The sequence below is a fragment of the Histomonas meleagridis genome, assembly GCF_020186115.1.
Source record: "Histomonas meleagridis strain 2922-C6/04-10x chromosome Unknown contig_59, whole genome shotgun sequence".
In the NCBI taxonomy this organism is placed as follows: domain Eukaryota; phylum Parabasalia; order Tritrichomonadida; family Dientamoebidae; genus Histomonas; species Histomonas meleagridis.
This window is the reverse complement of record NW_027150901.1, coordinates 338508-361166: the sequence shown is the minus strand read 5'-3', so window position 1 is coordinate 361166 and position 22659 is coordinate 338508. Positions and strand designations below refer to the sequence as shown.

The 22659-nt window shown below is 30.9% G+C and overlaps 6 protein-coding genes across 6 annotated transcripts; 1 reads left to right on the top strand and 5 right to left on the bottom strand.

Moving 5' to 3' along the window:
- Positions 1–778: 778 nt before the first annotated feature.
- GO595_007858 (dnaJ-like subfamily B member 4) lies at positions 779–1729 on the bottom strand (the record flags this gene model as incomplete). The annotated part of the gene is made up of 1 exon (XM_067921367.1): positions 779–1729. The coding sequence occupies one exon, from the start codon at positions 1727–1729 to the stop codon at positions 779–781; it is 951 nt and encodes a 316-aa protein (XP_067772088.1).
- Positions 1730–2537: 808 nt separating this feature from the next.
- Positions 2538–3713, top strand: GO595_007857 (uncharacterized protein; the record flags this gene model as incomplete). Its single annotated transcript, XM_067921366.1, has 1 exon — positions 2538–3713. One exon carries the CDS (start codon positions 2538–2540, stop codon positions 3711–3713), a length of 1176 nt encoding a protein of 391 aa, XP_067772087.1.
- A 166-nt stretch (positions 3714–3879) lies between these two features.
- GO595_007856 (signal recognition particle-docking protein FtsY) lies at positions 3880–7056 on the bottom strand (the record flags this gene model as incomplete). Its single annotated transcript, XM_067921365.1, has 1 exon — positions 3880–7056. One exon carries the CDS (start codon positions 7054–7056, stop codon positions 3880–3882), a length of 3177 nt encoding a protein of 1058 aa, XP_067772086.1.
- A 2379-nt stretch (positions 7057–9435) lies between these two features.
- Positions 9436–10866, bottom strand: GO595_007855 (Mannosyl-oligosaccharide 1,2-alpha-mannosidase IB; the record flags this gene model as incomplete). The annotated part of the gene is made up of 1 exon (XM_067921364.1): positions 9436–10866. One exon carries the CDS (start codon positions 10864–10866, stop codon positions 9436–9438), a length of 1431 nt encoding a protein of 476 aa, XP_067772085.1.
- A 940-nt stretch (positions 10867–11806) lies between these two features.
- On the bottom strand, positions 11807–14227 carry GO595_007854 (DEAD/DEAH box helicase family protein; the record flags this gene model as incomplete). The annotated part of the gene is made up of 1 exon (XM_067921363.1): positions 11807–14227. One exon carries the CDS (start codon positions 14225–14227, stop codon positions 11807–11809), a length of 2421 nt encoding a protein of 806 aa, XP_067772084.1.
- A 2344-nt stretch (positions 14228–16571) lies between these two features.
- On the bottom strand, positions 16572–17165 carry GO595_007853 (small GTP-binding protein; the record flags this gene model as incomplete). Its single annotated transcript, XM_067921362.1, has 1 exon — positions 16572–17165. One exon carries the CDS (start codon positions 17163–17165, stop codon positions 16572–16574), a length of 594 nt encoding a protein of 197 aa, XP_067772083.1.
- Positions 17166–22659: the final 5494 nt, after the last annotated feature.

The window sequence follows — 22659 nt, the reverse complement described above, 5'->3', positions numbered from 1 at the left end:
AATCCGTTGTTGATATTCTAGATGGAAAACGTACTTCATAGTTTCGAAAGTCGAGGGTTTCAGACTTGTTTGAAAAAAAAGATAATTGAGATATGTATCGAGAAATTTTATCTATTACTTCGAATTCAGGAAAAAAGTTTACATTGCTAATGTTTCCTATTTCTTCGCTAAAGGTGTCTGTTAAATAATTATAATGTTCTTTATCAAGGTTGTGTAATTGAAATGATTTTAAATCATCGTTTTTATCCGTACAAAAAACTCTCTGCCTTAAGGAATATAATTCTTCAAGTTTTTTAAGAACTTCAGCTTTAAGCTTTATAATGTAAGAAAAATAACGAGTGAATTGAACTTTTGGAGAAATACCTTTAAAACTCGAAGCATACAAAACGAGTGGTGCTTTGTCATTTGCAATTGATAATTTTGCATTTTTTAAAATTGAAGATCTTAAATTAGAAGATGTCTCCAGGTACCTTTGAATTGAAGCACTTAACGCGTCTTGGATAGAAGCTAACTGATCATCTGATGTATTTGCAAAATTTGTTTCTTGTTGTTTTAAATCTTTTAGTTGAATTTCTTCTAATTCCAATTTTTGTTGATTTTGCTTTAATTTACGTAATGCCTCTGATTTGTTAGCAAAAGTTAGCGCCGAGTTTTGTACTTGCGCTATAATTTGCTTAATAGGTTCTTGGTTCATGTAAGATCAAAACCCAGAAAAAGATTTAACGTATTTTTAAATATTCAAGTGTAAAATATTGAAAATAATTTCTAAATTTAACGTTTATTGAGGCAAAGCCCTATTTATCAAATCTTTAGAGTCTTGTGAAAGAATAGAAGGGAATTCGACCTTAAACCTTACAATTAAGTCTCCTCTTCCGCCTCCTTTCTTTGGCATTCCTTGACCTGGTATTCTCCTCTCTGATCCAGGTGAAACAACATCTCTGATTTGTAATGGTATTCTAGCGCCATCGATACCAAACAAATTAAGAGTAAATCCTGTTAGTGCTTTTCTAAGGGAAATTGTCTGATTGATAATTAGATCATCCTTATTACGAGTAAATATATCATGTTTCCTCTCCTTAATAATAAAGACGATGTCTTGTGGTTCCTGACCTGGGTATTGATTACCATCATCTGGATATGTGATTTTTGTTCCTTCTTTCCAACCAGGTTGAACATTAATTTCAAAGATCTTTTCAGAGTCACGGCCATTAATAGTTCTTGTGACTTTAAGCTTTTTAACTGTTCCTGTAAATAATTGTTCTAATGTACACATTACATTAATTACCATTGGTTCTGGTTTCCTTGGTGGAGGAGGTTCACCACCAAATGAAAATGAAAAGCCGCCTGGCATTTTTGTTCTATGGCCTCCTGCTGAGTGACCACCCATTCCAAAAATGTCACCAAAAACATCACCAAATGGATTTCCTGAATCACCGAAGAATGTTTTGAAAATTTCTTCTGCGTTACCTGCATTAAAAGAATATCCTCCTGGTCCACCGCCACCCTTTAATCCATCTTCACCAAATTGATCATATATTTGGCGTTTCTTAGGGTCGCTCAAAACATCATAAGCTTCTGAAATTTCTTCGAATTTTGCTTGTGCTTCAGCTTGATTATTTGGATTTTTATCAGGATGCCATTTCATTGCAAGCTTTCTGTAAGCACGCTTTAGTTGATCAGGCGTTGCATCCCTTGAAACTCCAAGTATAGAGTAATAATCTTTTCCCATTCAAGAATGAAATGGACGTGGTTTGCTTTTTTGCATTCAATTTTTGAGAGTAAAAGTGTTCGGCTAAAAATAAAGCTATCGTTCATTTAAACAACACTTTAACATGGCAAAAAATGATCAATTTAAAAACTTGGATTACAAATTTCATTAGTTAGTTTTTATATTGTTGTTTGTTGTGTTCATATATCCTTGATATTTTTGTATAAACAATTTGGATAACAGCAATTTATTAATAAATGAAAATGCTTAAAGTTTCTATGTGGGAATTTTTTTTTTGATTATTGTGTTTAATTTTATTGTTTTGTTGTTGAGAAGTATTTCTTTTAAAAGATCATTTTATTAAAAAAGTTGTAAACGCATAATGTTGTAGTTTTGCAACTTTAAATAGCTTCCTAGAGAAGATTTAAAAAATTGTGTATAAGTTTTTGATTGTATCTTTAGATATCTAAATGCAGAATATAAATTCTTTTTAATAATTTAAATTAACTCTGCCGTAGGATGATATTCCCGGTTTCTTTCCTTAACTGTAAACATGTTTTTGATTTAATATCTTAAATTGTATTTACATATTGAAATAGTTTTATTTGTAATAGGAAATTTATGTTATTTATACAGCAGACCAGTGAATAAATTTTTTAATGTTTTTTTTTTTTTGTTTTGTTTTATAATTGTTAAATTCTTAGTGATATTGCATAAAGTCAAATCAAATAAATAACGTTATTAGTTTTCGATCGAAATTTTTGGCTAAAATTGTCAACGATCAAAAACTTTGCGAAATTTCGGTAACAAATAAAACCGACAAAACAAAATGCAAGCGTATCCCAATCAATCGCCACCAGTGCAAACAATCCCAAGAACTGTATACATCCGTGTGCGTAAAGTCTATATTCCAGGGAGCCATCGTAGTATCCAAAAAAATCTTTTCATTCAAAATCTCCCCGAAGGATCTGGTGTTATTTCACCTCTTGGACCATCACAAGTTCACAACTTCTATATTACTAATTCTGTCCCTGCATTTCGCTACACCAGTAGTTCAATAGCCCAAGTTTCATTCAAAATTATGGAAATGAGGCAAGGATATGGCGAGTTCGAAATTTCGAAAATGATTCTTCCTCTTGGTTGGTTTGCACCAAATATGGTTACACATTATGTTTTTCCATTTATTACAAAAACACCTGAAAAAGGTCAACCAATGATTGAACTTGATGTTCATCTTTCTGAAAACAATTCACCTCCATTTATCGCACCACAAGGCAATCTTTTGGTTATGCCAATGTGGCAAATACCACCCGAACTTAACGTAGATTTACAACGTCAACCTCGTAAAGAAAACTACGCTAGGCCAGGTTATCCAGCTGGTCCTCAAGTAGCCTCTACAAAGCAAAAGAGTTCACATAAAGCACCAAAGACGAAGAAAAGCAATCAAAAAATATATGCAAAAATTTCAAGTGATTCTGAAGATGAACTTGAAACACTTGATCACCGTACAGAAGAGCAACTTTCTAATTTTCAGAAAGTACCTGTGAGGCAGCAACAATACCAACCACCTCAACAACAATACCAACCACCTCAACAACAGTACCAATCACAGCCGCCTATGCAACAACAGAAACAGCCGCCTATGCAACAATATCAACCACAGCCGCCTATGCAACCACAACAGCAGTTATATCAAACGCCACAGCCACCAATGCAACCACAACAGCATTACCAAGCACCGCCACAGCAGCAACAGCAACAAGCGCCACCTCAGATACAATATCCACAGCCACCAATGGTTCCGCCACAGCAGCATAAGGATTTTTTGGATGATTTTGAAGAGATCGACCAGAAGCAGCCCAACTCAACACAAGCGAATGCTTCAAACAATGAACATAGCCAAAACGAAGCAGACAAAGCCATTCCAGATCAAGTCGAATGCGTTGAGTACTCATCATCTGAAGAATACTATGAAGAACCTAAAAGAGTTGCGGTGCCACAGTAAACAAGAACTAATTCATTTTTTAGATCGGAGTTTAATGTATTTCTAATAATAGAAAACAATTTTACGTAAAAGTTCTGAATTTTGTGTTTGCTCAGGCCAATTTAAGACTTTAGAATTGCAAATTCAAACAGTGATCATGATTATCGTTTTATTTATCATCAGCTTCTCACTTACCACCTGTCTTCTTTAATAAAGAGTCAACATAAGCCGGATTGAGAGAAATTTCAATGTCTTCGTCTTTTGATGGTTGCCTAGAATGAGTTGGTGTTGAAGATGGAGAAGAACGTGGCGAAGATTTCGGTGAAGAATATGCAACTGCTGTTTGCGTATTAAAAGTTGAATGAGCCTTACGGTTTGCATCTTGACGTGACTTATTGGCGGCTTGTGCGCGCTTCATTCGCTCCATTTGTGCCTGCCTTGCTTTATCAATCTGTTCTTGTGCTGATGCTGATTTTGTTGTTTCTTCTTTACTTGGAGAAGCCTTGATAGTAGGTTTAGGTTTAGGTTGTTCTGGCTTGACAAATTCTTGTGCCTTTCTGAGAGCTTCAATGCGCTGCTGAATAGCGCTTTTAGGTTTGGGTGGTTGAGAAGGACTTGCAGGTTTGGTTTCTGCCTTCTTTTTCGCTTCTTCTTCAGCTCTACGCTTGGCTTCTTCCTCAGCTTTACGTTTAGCTTCTTCTTCAGCTTTCTTCTTTGCTTCTTCTTCTGCCTTACGTTTGGCTTCTTCTTCTGCCTTCTTTTTCGCTTCTTCTTCAGCCTTCTTCTTTGCTTCTTCTTCTGCCTTACGCTTGGCTTCTTCTTCAGCTTTACGTTTAGCTTCTTCTTCTGCCTTCTTCTTTGCTTCTTCTTCTGCCTTACGTTTGGCTTCTTCTTCTGCCTTCTTTTTCGCTTCTTCTTCAGCCTTCTTCTTTGCTTCTTCTTCAGCTTTACGCTTGGCTTCTTCCTCAGCTTTACGTTTGGCTTCTTCTTCAGCCTTCTTCTTGGCTTCTTCTTCAGCTTTCTTCTTTGCTTCTTCTTCTGCCTTACGCTTGGCTTCTTCTTCAGCTTTACGTTTAGCTTCTTCTTCAGCTTTACGCTTGGCTTCTTCTTCAGCTTTACGTTTGGCTTCTTCTTCTGCCTTCTTCTTTGCTTCTTCTTCTGCCTTACGTTTGGCTTCTTCTTCAGCTTTCTTCTTTGCTTCTTCTTCTGCCTTACGTTTGGCTTCTTCTTCAGCCTTCTTCTTGGCTTCTTCTTCTGCCTTACGTTTGGCTTCTTCTTCAGCCTTCTTCTTGGCTTCTTCTTCTGCCTTACGTTTGGCTTCTTCTTCAGCTTTCTTCTTTGCTTCTTCTTCTGCCTTACGTTTGGCTTCTTCTTCTGCCTTACGTTTGGCTTCTTCTTCTGCCTTCTTCTTTGCTTCTTCTTCAGCTCTACGCTTGGCTTCTTCCTCAGCTTTACGTTTAGCTTCTTCTTCAGCTTTACGTTTGGCTTCTTCTTCAGCTTTCTTCTTGGCTTCTTCTTCTGCCTTCTTTTTCGCTTCTTCTTCAGCCTTCTTCTTTGCTTCTTCTTCAGCTTTACGCTTGGCTTCTTCCTCAGCTTTACGTTTGGCTTCTTCTTCAGCCTTCTTCTTTGCTTCTTCTTCTGCCTTACGTTTGGCTTCTTCCTCAGCCTTCTTCTTTGCTTCTTCCTCAGCTTGAGTGTCAACTTTTCTTAATTGAACCTTTTGGAAGGCAGCTTGCTCTTCTTGTTTCTCTTTCTCAGTTGGTTCAACTTTACGTAATGATACATTAATTCCTGGAGCTGATTCTTCTTTCTTTGGTTCTGGTCCTTTTGTATTATCAACTTTACGTAATGATACATTAATTCCTGGAGCTGATTCTTCTTTCTTTGGTTCTGGTCCTTTTGTATTATCGACTTTACGTAATGATACATTAATTCCTGGAGCTGATTCTTCTTTCTTTGGTTCTGGTCCTTTTGTATTATCAACTTTACGTAATGATACATTAATTCCTGGAGCTGATTCTTCTTTCTTTGGTTCTGGTCCTTTTGTATTATCAACTTTACGTAATGATACATTAATTCCTGGAGCTGATTCTTCTTTCTTTGGTTCTGGTCCTTTTGTATTATCAACTTTACGTAATGATACATTAATTCCTGGAGCTGATTCTTCTTTCTTTGGTTCTGGTCCTTTTGTATTATCGACTTTACGTAATGATACATTAATTCCTGGAGCTGATTCTTCTTTCTTTGGTTCTGGTCCTTTTGTATTATCAACTTTACGTAATGATACATTAATTCCTGGAGATGATTCTTCTTTCTTTGGTTCTGGCTCCTTTGCGCCACCAACCTTTCTGAGATGTGGGAATGCTGGTCCTGAAGGAGCTTCTTCCTTTTGTTGTGCTGTCGGTTGTGTTGTCTTCACTTTTCTCAAGTTGCCCCACATTGGTGCTGCTGGTGCATCAGACTTTCCTTGTGGTTCCTTTGGTTCTGCGTCATTTGGACGATTTACTTTTCTGAGTTGTACTGCAATATGTGGCTGTTCTGTTTCCTTTGTTTGTTTCTTTAGATTGTCGAAACTAGCTTTATTACCACCTCCTGCTCTTCTTTTTGCAAGTGCGCCGGCTAGAGCTGCTTGGAATGAATCCATTGGCTTGGCATCTGCTGCTGCAGCTGTTGGAGGAGGCCTTTCTGGTGGTGGAGCTACTTTCTTTAATTTTGGCATTTGACCTGGAATTAATGCCATTCCGCCAGAAGGTGGTTTTTTGAATATTGCAGAAGCACCCTTTGATGAAGATGAAGAAGGTGGTGGAGGTGGTGGAGGAGGTGGTGGAGGAGGTGGTGGAGGTGGAGGTGGAGGTGGTGCACCACCAGCATCCATTGGCTGTGGTTCTGGTTCTGGTTCAGGAGCTGGTTCAGGAGCTGGTTCTGGTGCAGGGGGTAAAGTTGGAGGTGGGGGTGGTGGTGCTTGCACTGGAGCAGGTCTTGGAGCACCCATTGCAGGCATTGGAGCACCCATTGGACGTGGTGCACCCATTGCAGGCATTGGTGCACCCATAGGGCGAGGTGCTGCACCACCAGATGGTTTAGGACCTCCCATTGGTTTTGGTGGAGTAATTTGTGCAGCAAACATTGCATTCAACCTTGACTTGAAGTCCATTGGTTTTTCCTCTTTTGGAGGAGGTCTCTCAGGTGGTGGAGCAACTTTTCTTAATTTTGGAAATTGACCTGGAATTAAAGCACCACCGCTTGGAGGTTTCTTGAATATTTTAGCAGCACTACTTGTTGACGATGAAGGAGCAGGTGGGGGAGGTGGGGGAGGTGGTGGTGGGGGGGGGGGGGGGGGTGGAGGTGGAACATCTTCAGACATCCTAAAATGAAGTAAATACGATAAGGACTTTGGATAATAAACTTTATAAAAAGTTTTTTCTGGCCTCATATTTGAATTGACTTTGCGGTTATATTGAATTTCATGGGGGACAATTCACGTTCGCCAAAGTCCGTTCAATTTAAATTCAAATTTATTCTTGAGGTTTTTAAATTTTATTCTCCCCATCTAACATAAAGTATCTTAAATTATATTTATATAGTTTTATTACGATTAATAAGAGAAACAAAAAGCAAAAATATTGTTTGTTTATTAAGAATAAACACTAAAATTCAAAGGGTTTTTTTCAATTTGATCGTGGCCGTTTAAAAAATGTGGATAACATGCTAACCGTTGGTTTTACATCTTTTCAAATTCTTTGTCTAACTGGATGAGAGTTCAATCATTGGTCATAGAGAAGTTTTTTCATTATCCAATTTTTATATGAGTTGAAAAAATGACTATTTGGAGAGAGATGTACGTTTAATATATATAACTATGAGCGAAAAAACTGTCTTTGTTGTTTCAACAAAAATATCGGTTATTGAGTTCTGCCCTTCCTTTGACCAATTATGCATTCAAAGACATTAGATTACAAGAAATTGAAGCTTTAGTAAATTTAATTTTAAAAATCAGGGTGGGTTCAAATGTCCATTTTTCGAAATTTTGTCCACAGCAGAAAGATAATTGTGGGGTTTGTGGGAAAACGTTCTCTTAATAAACATCTGAATACATCATGGTGTATTGAAAAAGTTGGATAGGTGAAGGGATTTCACTTGTAGGGATTTCCTCGCACAAGAGGTCAAAAGATTTTCCAAAAATCCACCCTATTAAAAATATCTCATATGAGATTTAAGCTTGATTTTTGATTCATAAAAAAATTTATATATAAATTAAACTATGAATTAGAAAAACATATATTTTAAGATGAAAATCACCATATTTCTATTTCTAATAAGAATCTGTACTTACAAACTCATCACCAATGTTAACGCTAAAGAACGGAGCATTTTCTTCACTTCTTTCGACACCTGACTTTCGTTCTTCTTTCCGCCAAAAGAAAAAATTAATAGTACCAGTGACTTGGAAGAATATCATAAGTCCAACAGCAACCGCAATGAATATTGCAAACCTTATTGAAACTTGTTTGTTGTGTTGCTGGATTGTGGTACATTCTTCAATCATATTTAAAACTGAGGTTCGATTAATGTTTGAAGGAATTTGAAAGGTGCTGCAATTTCCTTTGGATTTAACAGAACTGTACCTTAGCTTAAAGAAGAGAGTTTCTGGATTGATAATTCTGAAAAAAAATGGTTCACCAAGTGGATATTGGCAATTAATTTTTTGTCTAGGAACAGTTGGTTTACACTGGTATTTAGGATTTGATGAGCTATTAACAAAAAATTGAATAGAAAATAAGCTTGTTGACATTGCTTCGATTTCCACTAAATTACTAGAAAATTCCCTGCCAGAGAAGAAGCACACATCAGAATTTGCAGATATCATCCCATTTGACGTGATAATAAATGGTGAATCAAAGAAATATTCTCCCGATTTACATAAATCTTGTGAAAAATCCCAATAAGAAAAACAGGTGTGCTTTTCAAATTCTAGAAGTACTTTTGTGCCGGTAAATGATATCGTATTTTTGGTTATTTCTTTTTCTTTTCCTTCAATAATCACCTTGGAATTTGACTGAAAAATAAATACACCTGTTTTATTTGTAAAGTCATGTGTAAAGATTTCATTTGGGCCAACAGTAACATCCCTATAAATTAAGTTGACAACAAACAATATCATTATGATACTGAATTTTTTATCGGTTTGATTTCAATTTATCTATCGTTACTTGGACGATAGGAAATGGGCTTCACTTCAGTATGTAGTCAGACCAGACATTTTTAAATACACAACAGAAATATCAAACCAAATTTTAATATTACTAAAGTATTTTAAATTTTAAAAATATTTTCATTCAATGACCGACCGGAAAACTAATATTAATATTGAATACAATAAATATATTTTTACTCATTTTTACCAAAAAACGAAGGTTAATCAATAAACTTGACTCAAGAATCTTGTGGAAAAATTGAATTTTCTTATAATTTTATGAAGAAGTAATAAATTTTTATAGTACATAAAATGACTTCTAATGTGGAAGCAAAATATGAATGTGAATTTTAACCATTTTTTTTTTTAACTTATGATTCTTAAACATATTTTAAAATTACCTTATAGATATCACTGTTATTATTTCATTAATTTTATCCAATAAAAAAAATAATTTCACATATTAAAATAATATTTATGTTACATGAATGTATTCATAAAAATAAATTAAGCTTAAATTTTGATTAAAATAGAAACACATATTTTATTTTAATTTTTGATAACAAATCCTTTTTTATCGGCATAGTGTTTCTTCATCCATTTCTTATCAAAATGTTTTAATGGATGAGCCTCTGTTGTGAACACGTATTCATCAAGCGGAATAACGCTCGAATTCGAGAACAGTAAATATGCGTATTTGAATGTTTCGGCAAGTAAAAATGAATCTTGGATATCTTCGATTCCCAAATTCGGATTATTTACATTTCTTAATTCGCCAAATCCGAAATTAGCTCTACAATTTCTAATTACACTTTCTATCACTTTCCAGCCTCTTTCTCTCCATATTTCATCACCAGTAAATCTATATAAATAAAAACAACTTTCAATGTATTCTGGTCTTAATTTGTATTCGGGATTAATAAAAACAATTTTATTATCCTTTGTTAATTCGAAAGCATCACCCATTAAACCTGTGTTCGTTTGGTTGTGCCATTTTGCAGCAGTCTCTCCAAGTTTTATTGCAAGTTCAATATCAGATTCATCAATATATTTAGAACCAAGTGAAATCATTCCTGGTATAAAGAAAGATAAATAACTTAAACTGTTGTCAGGAATGGAATCTTTTGTACGAACAACATATGTATATTCGGGACCTTCTCTAAGTAAATATTTCCGAATTCCATTAATGCTATCTTTATAAAGTTCCTTACATCTGACACATTGGCCATCAGTAAGAATAAATAACTTGAGAAGATACTCATAGAATGAATCGCCATATGCATCGAAGGAAAAGTCGAGGCTAGCAAAAGAGCCTGTATTAAAGTCAATGCGAAGAGGCCATAGGCCATCAAAATTCTTGTGCGTGAAAAAGAAATCAAGAATATTATCAGAAATGTTGAGGAATAGTTCATTTCCTGAATGTTGTGATAAGGTCATTAATTCTGGTGAAAGGGAACCAGCATGTGAAAGAAAAGTAGAACGTGGAGCCCAGCCCCAAGATGATGGAGTACCAGCAGTCATGTCAATGTTGGGAATTGGTAGTTTTGTTGGTGTATTAAAGGAAATTAATAATTTGGTAGCAAATGTTTCAGCAATTTTAAGAAGGGAATTGCGGCCTGATAGCTGGTAAGCTGACATGAGCCCCCCAATAACTCGTATTATTAGTTCGAACACTGAACCAGATGCTACATATTCAAAATTTTTTTCGAGAAAATCAACAGCTTCGTTAAATTCATCTTTCATGCCAAAGATCCATAATGTATCAAGACTGTCAATTAATGTAAGTGATGCGTTTAACCAATTTGATCCTTTACATGAAATTGGCTGAAGAAAATCTTTGCCGAAAGCACATTTTTTGTACCCATCCCATGACACAGCAAATGCATTTTTGACTTTGGAGAGCTTACTTGAATCTTCTGGAAGCAGGATGTTGAGTAAAAATAATAAAATCATATCCCTTTTGTTGGGATAAAGGTACATGACGATAAAAATATTATGTGCTTTTTGCATATTATCATCATGTATAAACTGTATTTTATAATTATGAATTCCGATATCGTTCATCGGTTAGGATATGTGGTTTTCATCCACGGGAGCGGGGTTCGACTCCCCGTATCGGAAAAATTTTTTTATTGATTTGTTTTTTTGTTCTTTAGATTCTTTCTGTTTTATGTGTTAAGTCTGAATAAAGTATTTTTCTTGATGTTTATTTCTTCTCTATCTCCACGCCAAGGACGTGCTATTGCAATTTAATCACATCAATAATAGAACTCATGATTTTGAATATATACTCAAGTTTTAAACGATATTTTTAATTTTTTCATTTTTTTATGATTTTTGTTTCTATTATAATAGAATCAAAACACGCATTAACCATATTTAAAAAAAGCATATATCTCACTTATTTATTTATTTCGAAGTCTTATAAATTAATAATTTTTCTAAATTGATTTTCGAAATTTTGAAACTTGGTATGCCCATAAAATTTAATGAGTACAAAATTTATAAACGTGACATGTGTTACGACAGAGGCAATTTGCCAAAACAGATTAATCTGAAACAGGAACACGCGCCTCTCCTCTCCTGCACAGTAAGGACTGAAGCAGCTTAGGCACAGCGAGACGAGTCGGAAAAACACATTTAGCGCGTGCGAACCATTCCAATCTTTGACCCAAACAAGAACTTAACTGCAAGCAGTTGATATATTAATATGCTTTTAATTAGAGTTATTTATTAAAAAATTAATATTTTAGCATACATTAAAATTCATCAAGGATTTCATTATGTAAACTATTCAATGGAGAATTGAATATTTTACACGTACAATGATCGTCAGCTTTTGGGTAATGTTAAAATTCCAGAACGATGAGCACCAGTTTGGGACAGATTAATTCTGTAATTGTGTTGCATCATGTGAAGTTTATATTTGCTCCATATTTACTTCAGTTAAGTTTCTTTTCAACATAAGTGAATTTTCGTATTCCTCGATTCTTCTTTTGTTTTCCATTATCATTTGTGCCTCATTTAGCATACTCATCACCAAATCCTTTTGATCTTTACTTTCGTTTTTGAACAAAATATTTAATATTTTATCGCATTCTGTCTCTGCAAATGTCGGTACACACGTAATTCCAACGTTATACAATAGGCGTGCGTAACTCTTTTTACATGATGGAATTTGCATTAAGTCCAAAAGTTCATTTTTCACCGATAATTCCAATCTTTTCCTGAATCCACTTAGAGCTCCTGCTAATATGAAAAATCCGATTAATTCGCAAAAATTCATTAATTGTCCTGAGAATGTTACAGAGTTTTGTTGTAATGATTGTAATATTCCGCGATCAATTTCGAACATAATTTCAATATCTTTTAATGGCGTTTCATTTATCATTTCGAACATTATAGCAGCAGCATATATTCTATCTAATTCGATATCAATTTTTTTATTTTCTTTATACCCTAATGTAAATATTTTTTGGATTTCAATTCTTGATAAATGTAATGCGATTTCGATTGTATGCATATGTTTATCAATAATTTTATCCCATTTTTGATCTTTATAAGAAGGCGTCCTAAATCCAATATCAGTTGGCATACATAGATATAAAAGATGTAAGTCATCTTTTATAGATAAATCTGTAGTTCGAATGACTCTATCATATAAATTTAACCCTTCATCAATCCCAAGATTTACTCTTGAAATTGCTATTCCGAGTTGTGTAGGTTTATCATTTATTAATAATCCTTTCTCTGTAAGTCTTTGTATTGATTCAATTCTTCTAATTTCTATTTCTTGTTCATTTATAAGATTCGAACAATAATTATATGTTTGTCGGATAAAATCTGATGAATCTGGGAAAAAACAAATACATTGAAGATAATATCGATCAAATTCTGTTTCATTAAGTAAATATGAATTTAATTTTCCCATTTCTTGTTTGGAAAGTTCTTTAATTAAATTACTTTCTTCATTTTCTTTATGTTGAATTATAATTACTTTGCCAGGATTATCAGATGTACGTCCTGCTCTACCACCCATTTGATTATATTGATCTGGTGTTAACGAAATATTTTTAAAATTTTCTTTCCGAAAAACATTATAAATAATAACAGTAGAAACACTATTAATGTTAATACCGGCAGAAAGTGTTGTTGTTGCAACAATAATATTAAGTATTCCATTTTTGATCCCATATTCGATGAGTGATCGTTCTTGTAATAGAAGTCCTGCACTATGGAAACAAACACCTTTAAGAATGCATGCTTCCATTAGACTATCAGTATCGAAATCTTTGACTCTTTTAAGTTTCTCAATTAATAATTTACGTTGTTCAATAACTTCTGGTGTTGGCTCTGGTAAATGTCTTTTTTGAAGAAATTCATTTGAATATAACTTTGTGGCTATAAGTCTTGAAATATCTCGTGTTTCCTTTCGTGAATTAACAAATATTAAGACAGTGTTTTTAGGCTTTTGGCGAATGGTATCTGCAACTAAAGGTAATATATGATTAGTATCTGTATGTATTGATTCTAATTTAGGTCCAAATTGAATAAAGTTTCCATCTTGAATTTTATGAAGATGTCCATCTGGTGATTTAATATATTGTGCAATACAACTTGGACGCGAAGCATTTTGATAACAAAATCCATTTAACCATTTAGCTAATTGAAATGCATCATCATGTCTTAATGTTGCTGATAATCCAATAATTCGTGGTTGGTTTGTAAGAAGTTTTACTTTTGATATTATAGCTTCAATTGTAGCACCACGTGATGGTTTACCCATCATATGAATTTCATCAATTATTACTAATTTAATCTTTGAAATATAATTATTCTTTATGGCACAATTAATCAAAGTATGTGCTTTTTCGAAGGTACATACAGCAATATGACCACTATTAAATTCATAACCAAGATTTGAAAAAAATGGACGAACAACAAATTTTCGAAATCTTTTCTTAAACTCTTCATATTTTTCTGAAGCTAATGAAACAAAAGGTAAACAATATAAAGCTTTTGCGTTTGGATTTTTTTCAAGTAATTGAGCTATAGCTACTTCAGCAGCGACCGTTTTTCCTCCAGCTGTTGGAACTAAAACAACGCAATTTTTTTCACTTTTCCAATCTTCATTCGAAAATAACTCATATTGCCAATTCCTAAGAGAATTGATAGCTGGTGGTGGATCACCTTTGACATAAGATTCTTGTAAAAATTTTGGAATCCCAACAGATTCCATTTCTTGATTAAAAACTTTCTTTGTCTGTGACGGGTTGAAGTAATAATCGGAAGAAGATGGGTCTAAATCGAAGAAATCATCGCTTTCTTGAGCTATCAGCATTAGAATTTGATGGCGCCAAATTTGAATTTAAACCGCCACATCAAAAATTTTTTTCAGCAAAAGCGAGTGAAGTGAAATTCACTTGATTAATTTAAACACAATTTTAATGAAATTTCACATGTTTACAAAATTTATTTTTTAGCAAGCTCTTTGCATATTTCATGGTATCGTTGTGCAGCATTAGAAATTCTATTTGCTTTTATCTCCATTTCATTTAATGTTTCTCCTCTTTTTTGAGCTGTCACCAAAATTTGTTGCATTAATTCTTTTGTTTCAGAAAGTTTTGATGCTTCGAATTGTGATCTTTTATGTTGGAAAGCTTCGTCTGTATCTTTTAGATTTGCTTCTTTTGCGCCTAAAAGTTTCTTAAAAGCTCCAACTTTAGGTAATTTAAGTTGTGGAACATTAGGATCATAAATTGGTTTCGAGGTATAATTTTTAAGAAATACAAATACTTTTCCTTTTTCAAACAAAAACAAACCTTTATGAGGAATTAAGCATATTTTTGCATCTGGCGAATATGACATATTAAATAATGGTGAATAAGAAATATCTGGTAAAGCGATTATTTGTATCGATTTATCAAGTTTTAACAAAAGTGATCCCCATTCTGTTATTGTTGCATCTAATATATGTCCTGGCGATTCTTTTCTGGCTCTTTTAAGTTTTTCATTTTCAATCACAAATAAGTAAACGTTCATTTCTGTAACGATCAAAATAAACGGTCCCTCTTTATTTGTTTTTCCATTTTCGCAAATTGGTTCAAATAAAATAATTTTTTCTTCTTTTTCATATATTTCTATTTTTGATTTCTTTAATATTAATTCATTTTTATTTGTTATTAATATTTTGGTATCTTTATAGTCACGCCACATAATAATATCTTCAGAAGGATAAAAGTTATCATCTTCAACTTTTTCACAAACAAATTCATCTTTTGTAATATCAATTTTCATTATTACATTATCCTTACAACGAAAACTTATAATTGATTCTGATATATTAATTAATGAATATTCTTCAGAAAGAATTTGTTGACTTTCTAAAGTTTTGATGTCTTTAATTAAAATCGATTTTGTTTCTGAATCTTGTACAAGAACTTTATTATTTTTCATGGCTAAAGGAATTCCAAATTTATTTTCGATGATACCATTAAAATATATTTGATCAAAATCAAGAATTTTTTCTTCGCTAAATATATAAAAATGTTCATTATCTTCAAATATTTTCAAAGGATTTATTTCTTCTGTGAAAAAATAGTTTTCTTGACGTCCATCAAGGAATATAAGTTTACCATTTTCTGTTACAAACGCAACAAATTCAGGATTCGCTCTATGATAAAAATCTTCGTATTGTATAATACATCCAGGAACTAATAAGTTTTCATTATCTAATGAAATTTTCTCTTCTCCTTTAAAGAAAATTTTGTCCCCATTATCAGAATGAAATATTGTGACCCAATCTTTTTTGGTAATAATTCCCGAAAAAACCGCCGAACTGCCTTCAATTGGTGTCACTTTTTGCACTTTTTTATTTCCTTTGATGAGGCGTGGTGTATTATCTTTATCAATTATTGCAGCAAACCCATCCAAAAGATCAAATGTTTTTGCTTTTTCATTGCAATAATCGTTCATGTACATGGTTTGAATATCTATTGAATTGATCTTTTCATGTGTTACATAAAAAACCATGTTAGATTCCGAGAAAACTGAAGTTGCTGGTTTCCCTTCGAAGATGTTAATGTATAAATTTGTGAATTTTAGTTCTTCTATCGAATAACCATATAATGAACCGTTATCAGTTAAAATCATTGCAAAGTTTGGATGTGTTGGGGAAATTGCAAAATCTATAATGTTGAATTGTATTTTATTCACTCTTGGTTCAATTTCATCTGTCCGAATAATCCAATGAACAACAATAGAAAGTGATTTAGATGGATCAATTTCTTTAAACTTAGAAGCTTTTCTATTTGTAGCAGAATAAGGATGATTTTTTAGCATATATGGACTACAAGCTGAAAAAAATGAAGAAGTATTTGGAAGTGCTAAAATTTTACAAACGGGAAAATATGTTGTAGATTCCGAAGCATAATAATGTTTCTCATTGTTAAAAATATAAAGTTTACCATTTGCTGTTCCCATTGCAATTAATTGGAATCTTGGTTCAAATGCAATTGCTGTAATTTCTGTTTCAATCGAAAGAGGAAATAACATTAATTTTGAAGATTCTTGTTCATCTGTTGGTTTTGGAAGTTTGGTTCCAAACAACCTTGAAAGCATCCCAAAAATTTGACAAATTCAAAAAATTCATTTCTTTATTTCTTAACGTGCTCCTGAAAACGTTGCTAGCAACAACCACCTCCATCATCAGCTTCATCATCACCGACAATATCTATTACATCTGGTCTCACATGTGCTTCAAGAGATTGTATAATTTCTGCGCTATTTACAATTTCTTGAAATAACTCCATGATGCCTTCACCGGTTAAAGCAGATGTTTCTTTATACATAATTGCACCAATCTCTTGAGCATATCTATCACCAGTTGCAAACGAAATTACACGATTTTGCACAAGATCAATTTTGTTTCCTATCAAAATCTTAATGACATTTTCTGCTTTTTGATCAACCAACTCATTGAATTCTTCAAGTGCATTGAGGCTATTTTGATTTGTTACATCAAAAACAATAAAAGCTAAAGCTGCATTCTGATAATAAATTGGCATCAACGTTCTGTAAGCTTCATGTCCAGCGGTATCCCAAACAGAGAATGTAATGGCTGAATCATCATTTGTTTTTACTTTCAGATCGAAATTAGCGCATCCCACTGTTGGTGAATATTTTTCTTTATATGTTTGTTCTAGTGCATATCTGATTATTGATGACTTGCCAACGCCAGCATCTCCAACTAAGATTAACTTTATTTTCCCCAATTTCATATATTTTGGTGTTATGTTTATGACATTTTCCAGCTCTGAAAATTGAATGCATTTAAATTGAGAACATAACCGTCATAAATGTCAAAATATTTTCATCAAATTTTTTTTTTTTTTAATGTTCTGCTTATTGTTTTTAAATTTCAAGAGAGAAAAGTTCGACAAAAGCATAAGGAAAATGATTTATGAAATTATTTTTAATCATATTATCAATAAATACAAGATAAAAAGATTTTTAAAAAATGACCTCACATCCATAATCATGCTTTTTTGAATTAAAAATAATTATTTTGTTGGTTCTTACGACTTTTTGTATGAACGATACATTCAATTTTTTTGGATGAAAATATGGCATGCCAACCAGCCGCTAATATTTTCACATTGAAAATCCGTTATTTGTGATTTCAATGAACTTTTATTTCTATTATCAAGTTACTTCAACTCCCAAAAAAACAATTTTTTTTTCCCCCATTCAACATGTAAGTATTTAATAAATTATACGATAATTTATATTTTTAATCAGAAAATTTTATAAACTCATGAAATATATTTTTGAATCGATTTTTTTGAAAAATTTATTTTTTCCGATCGTTCATGATTAATTTATGATGATATTGTATTTGAGAACCTGAAACCCATTAGAAAAAAAAATTCATTCAAATTTTTCAAATTTTTCAATTTTTTCTCCCATTTTTTTAAAAATTGATGTAAAAAATTATACAAAGTGGCTACCTGGTTTATTTTAGATATTTATTTTTAGCATAACTTAGAATCGTTGATTTATAAATTATATTAAAAAATGAAAACAAAAATGTTTTATTTGATCACATTCATGTAGTGCATTGGAATCCCAAAATATTATTTTAAATATTAAAGATAAAATTTTTTATTTATTTCTTTTCATTATTTATATGTTTAAAAGGCATCATCAAAACTTTACCATCCAAAGTACCCAAAATCAAAGCCAACGGCTTCTTCATCAACGACATTCTTGTAATTATGAAATCGACATCATCCAATTTCCAAATTTCATCCAAATTATCCACTTTTAATATGACCAATTTTTTATTTTTCAATGCAACGAACAAATATTCCTCTCCATTAATATTATCCACTTTACACCAGCATTGGATTTGTGTTTCAATTCGTTTGTTTAATATCAAATTTAAGTTTTGATCGAATACACAAATGATCGAATTATCAGCGGAAACAAAGTTTATCACTATGTTTCCACTATTAAATATTTGTATATTATTTGGTTGCCCGAATTCATTACAATTAATTTTCTTAATGAATATACCTTGGATTAATGAAGAAACAACAATTTCTCCAATATTTGAACAACTTACACATAAATCAGATTCTTCATTAATTTCGACGCAATTAATGAAACTTTTATGTTTTGTAATAATACCAAAAGGAATTTGTGTACTTGAAGTTGATAATCTCCAAATAATTAATGTACAATCCATTGAAGTAGTGACATAAAAATGTTCACTCATAGCTATAGCAGTAATTCGTTGTGTATGAATTCGTTTTATACAAAATGGAATTCCTTTTTCATTAGATAATGTTATAGCGAAATCCCAAGGATTCGCAGTTATTATAATATTTGATTTCATTTGTATTAATTTTGTCATTTGATTAATTTCATTTTCTTCAATCATTTTATTTAACATTAATTGATACATTGTTAATTTATTTGATTTTAAGTCATAATAAAATAATTCAAGATAACTATTAACAAATATTATATTATCTCCATAATGATCGATAGCTAAAATTGATTTATTATTCGAATTAAATAATGAAAATAATTGTTTTGAGAATAAATTAATATTAAAATCATTTTGTTCTTTCGAATTATGAGGCTCTTTAAATAATTGTATTGGTGCTTGACCAAAACATGCAGCATATTCACGTATGAATTGAAGTCTTTCAGGATTATTTAAGACTTCTTCAGTAATACTTGTATCAAAGAAATAAGGAGAGAATACATTATTCACTAAGAATGCATCATTACCACGTGAATTATACCCAAATATTAAATCAATCCAACGTGGTAACATAGCAGATACATAAGGACATTCAAGTGCTTCTCGATGTTTCTTAATGAATTCTTCGGGTGTTTTAGCCCAATTAGGTAATTCTACATTTGGATTTTCTAATCCTAAATCAAAATCATTAGAATTAACTAAGAAATCAGGGAAATAAAAGAATTCCGGTATTAATTCTCTGAAATCCATTGGAGTTTTAACTACTGATTTCCAAGCTTTCTTAATTGAAGTAAATAATCTTGTAGATAAATCAAATCGACCACTTTGTAATTCGATATGTAAAGAAGCAAAAGGTTCAACACGTATTAAATAACCTATGACTACAGCAGAAGAAGAATAAAATGAAGCATAAAGATATTTCGATTCATCTAAATCATTATTATTATTCATTCTATTTAACATTAATTCTAATCTTTCTTCATCTAATGCACCTATAGGTGAAGATAAATCTCGAAATGTTTTAGGATCATTTAAATCTAATTCTTCACTTTCATAGTCAGAAATAATCCAAGGAAATATTGGATATTGACCTAAATCATTATAACTTCGACCTGCTAATACATTAATTTTCATTAAATAATCAAAGTTCGAGATTTCATTATTAATCCATTTAGTATTAATTTCAGTAAGTAATGGTATTATATCATTATCACATTTTTGTAAGAATTTCAAATTAATTAAATTTAATTTTGTTAATTCATCTAAAACATTATTTCTTTGACTAGATACAAAATCTATGAAATATGATCTTTTTTCAACAGTAAATATTTCGATTGCAGTATCCATTAATAAATAATGTCTAGTAAAAATTGTTTCGATTGAATTTAATAAAATTTTCACGTTTTTATTTGAATCATTAGCTTGAAATATTAAATAAACTTTTGTAATTAATAATACGCCACTATAAACTTTTTTCATTGTAACTAAATTAGCATCAACTTTTAATATAATATTATTATTATTAAAATAAACTATACCATCTTGACATTCATCTTCATTATTATCTTGATCATTTAATGTAATTACTGATTGATCACCATTAAATTCACTCATTCTAAGTTGTTTCAAATGTTCATTATATAATTGTTCTACATTTTCAATTTTCCCGACATCTCTCATTAATGAAGCATCTTTATGATCTTTATATTTTGTATTAATTATCATTCTACTCCTTCGATTTGATGATAAAATAACTTTTGATAATTTATAATGTAATTTTTTAGTGTTTTCTAATGGTGACCATGGCCCATCTTCATTAGATAAAGAATTCCATATTTGATGATATAATTTTTGTCCTTCTCTTTGACTATTACGAATAGATGCAGAGAATTGATGTAATTGTAAATAAATTTGTTTCTTTTTATTAGTTAAATCAGAATATGAATCAACTTGATTTAATTTATCAAAGTGTGAACTAATTTTTCCATTCTTTTGTGCTATAGTTTGTAATGTTTTATAATTTGATTTTTGTAATTTTATAGCTTGATTTATCATTAATTTTTCATTTTCTTGGAATTTTTCTATAAAATAATGTATGAAATTATAAGGATTTTTATCTAAGAATTTATTTAAATCTTGTACAGTTTTCCCAAAATTAATAAATAATTTAAATTTATTAGAAATTAAATTTTTATAATTTCGTGTAAATTGTATTAATACATCTTCAATTAAATTATTACGATTATTTAAAAATGATTTACAAATTCCTGAATATACATTAATAAATGATTGAATATGTATATCTTTAAGATTATCATTTGGTATTAAATTAAATATAGATTTAATATAAGGTAAAAATAAATCAAAATGAATCGAATGACTTAAACCTATACCTAATATAAATGTATATATAAATAATGGATGAAAAGTTTCATATTTTTCATGGAATATTTGTGGCATTAATCGTAATACACTTAAAACTCTTTGAGCTAATTCTGCATCATACCAAATACCATCACAAGAAGTACGTGTACTATAAATCATTTCAATATTTGGTGCTGTAGATATCCATTTAATACGATGTAAATCTTGGAAATTTGTATTTTTATTTTCATTTTGTATTTGTATGAATTCAGGTAAAAATGATTGTGATGCATCATTTAAAAAGAATAAATATTCAAATATCTTATTAAGAATTAAATAACAATTAATATATGAAATTTTCCTTTGTTGACTATTAGGATAAAGGATAAATTTATCAATAAAATCATTAAATAACATTCTTAATATATGTGAAAAATCTTGTGAACTTTGTGAAGAGAATAAATTTATATATAAAACTAAATTTGTTATTATCGGTTTACCTATTTGTGCAGCTATACCATATAATTGTGTTAATGTATATAAACATATTGAAGAAGCTTTATCACAATTACTTTGAGGATTAGGCATTTTATGCATTAAAAACATAACAAAGAATAAATCCCAATTAGGATTAGTATTCATAAATTGTATTGGATCTAATGATATAGATCGATCTAAATATAATAAATATTTACATGTAACATCTTCATTTAAGTCACATATAGTTAAAAATGCTAATGGAAACAAATATCGTGCAATGAAATATGTACCACTTGAAATATTATTTAATTTTGATATTCGTGTTATAGGCATTACATCAGATCGTTTCAAATCAAATAAACCAAACATATAACCAAAGATTATATCAGCTAAAATTGTTGTAACCTTATTTAAATTAATCGATGATATAATTCCTGCGACCCATTCATTTAATGTATAAGGTTTTAATAAAGATTTTCGTTGATCTTTATTTAAATATTGGATTAACATAAAGATATGAATACATTGAGCTTTAATAATTTCATTTTCTGATATTAATAAAGGGAAAAATGTTTCAAATGTTAATTTATGTGTAATAAATGCTCGAATTAATGTTTGATCATGATTCCGAAATAAATGAATTAAAAATGATAATGTTTCAATTGTTAATTCAGGATCATTTTGATCAAATGATAATATACATAAAGTCGTAGCACTTGAATAATTAAATGAACGTTGAAATACTAAATAAGCTAATTTCCAAAATTTATCTCTAATTTGAACTAATGATTCAGGTCGTTTACCTTCTATTTCTTTTGTAGCTTTATTAACTTTTGGTTTACTACATAAACAAATTTTAGGATCTGAAAAATTCGACCAAAAGAATACTCTCATTAAATATAAAATTCTTACAAATGGTATAGTTCTAATGAACCATTGTTTTCTTTCTTCTGTAGAAGTTTCGAATATTTCAATTAAAGAATTATATACATTATATTGTAAATCCAAAGGTAAATAAATCCATAATCTAATATCTAAGAATATATATTCTAACATTTGACATGCCAAATTCGGTATTAATATTTCTTTATACATTCGTTTTAATAATTCAATAACTTGTATAGTAATATTTTGTAATTTACATCTAAATAATAAAT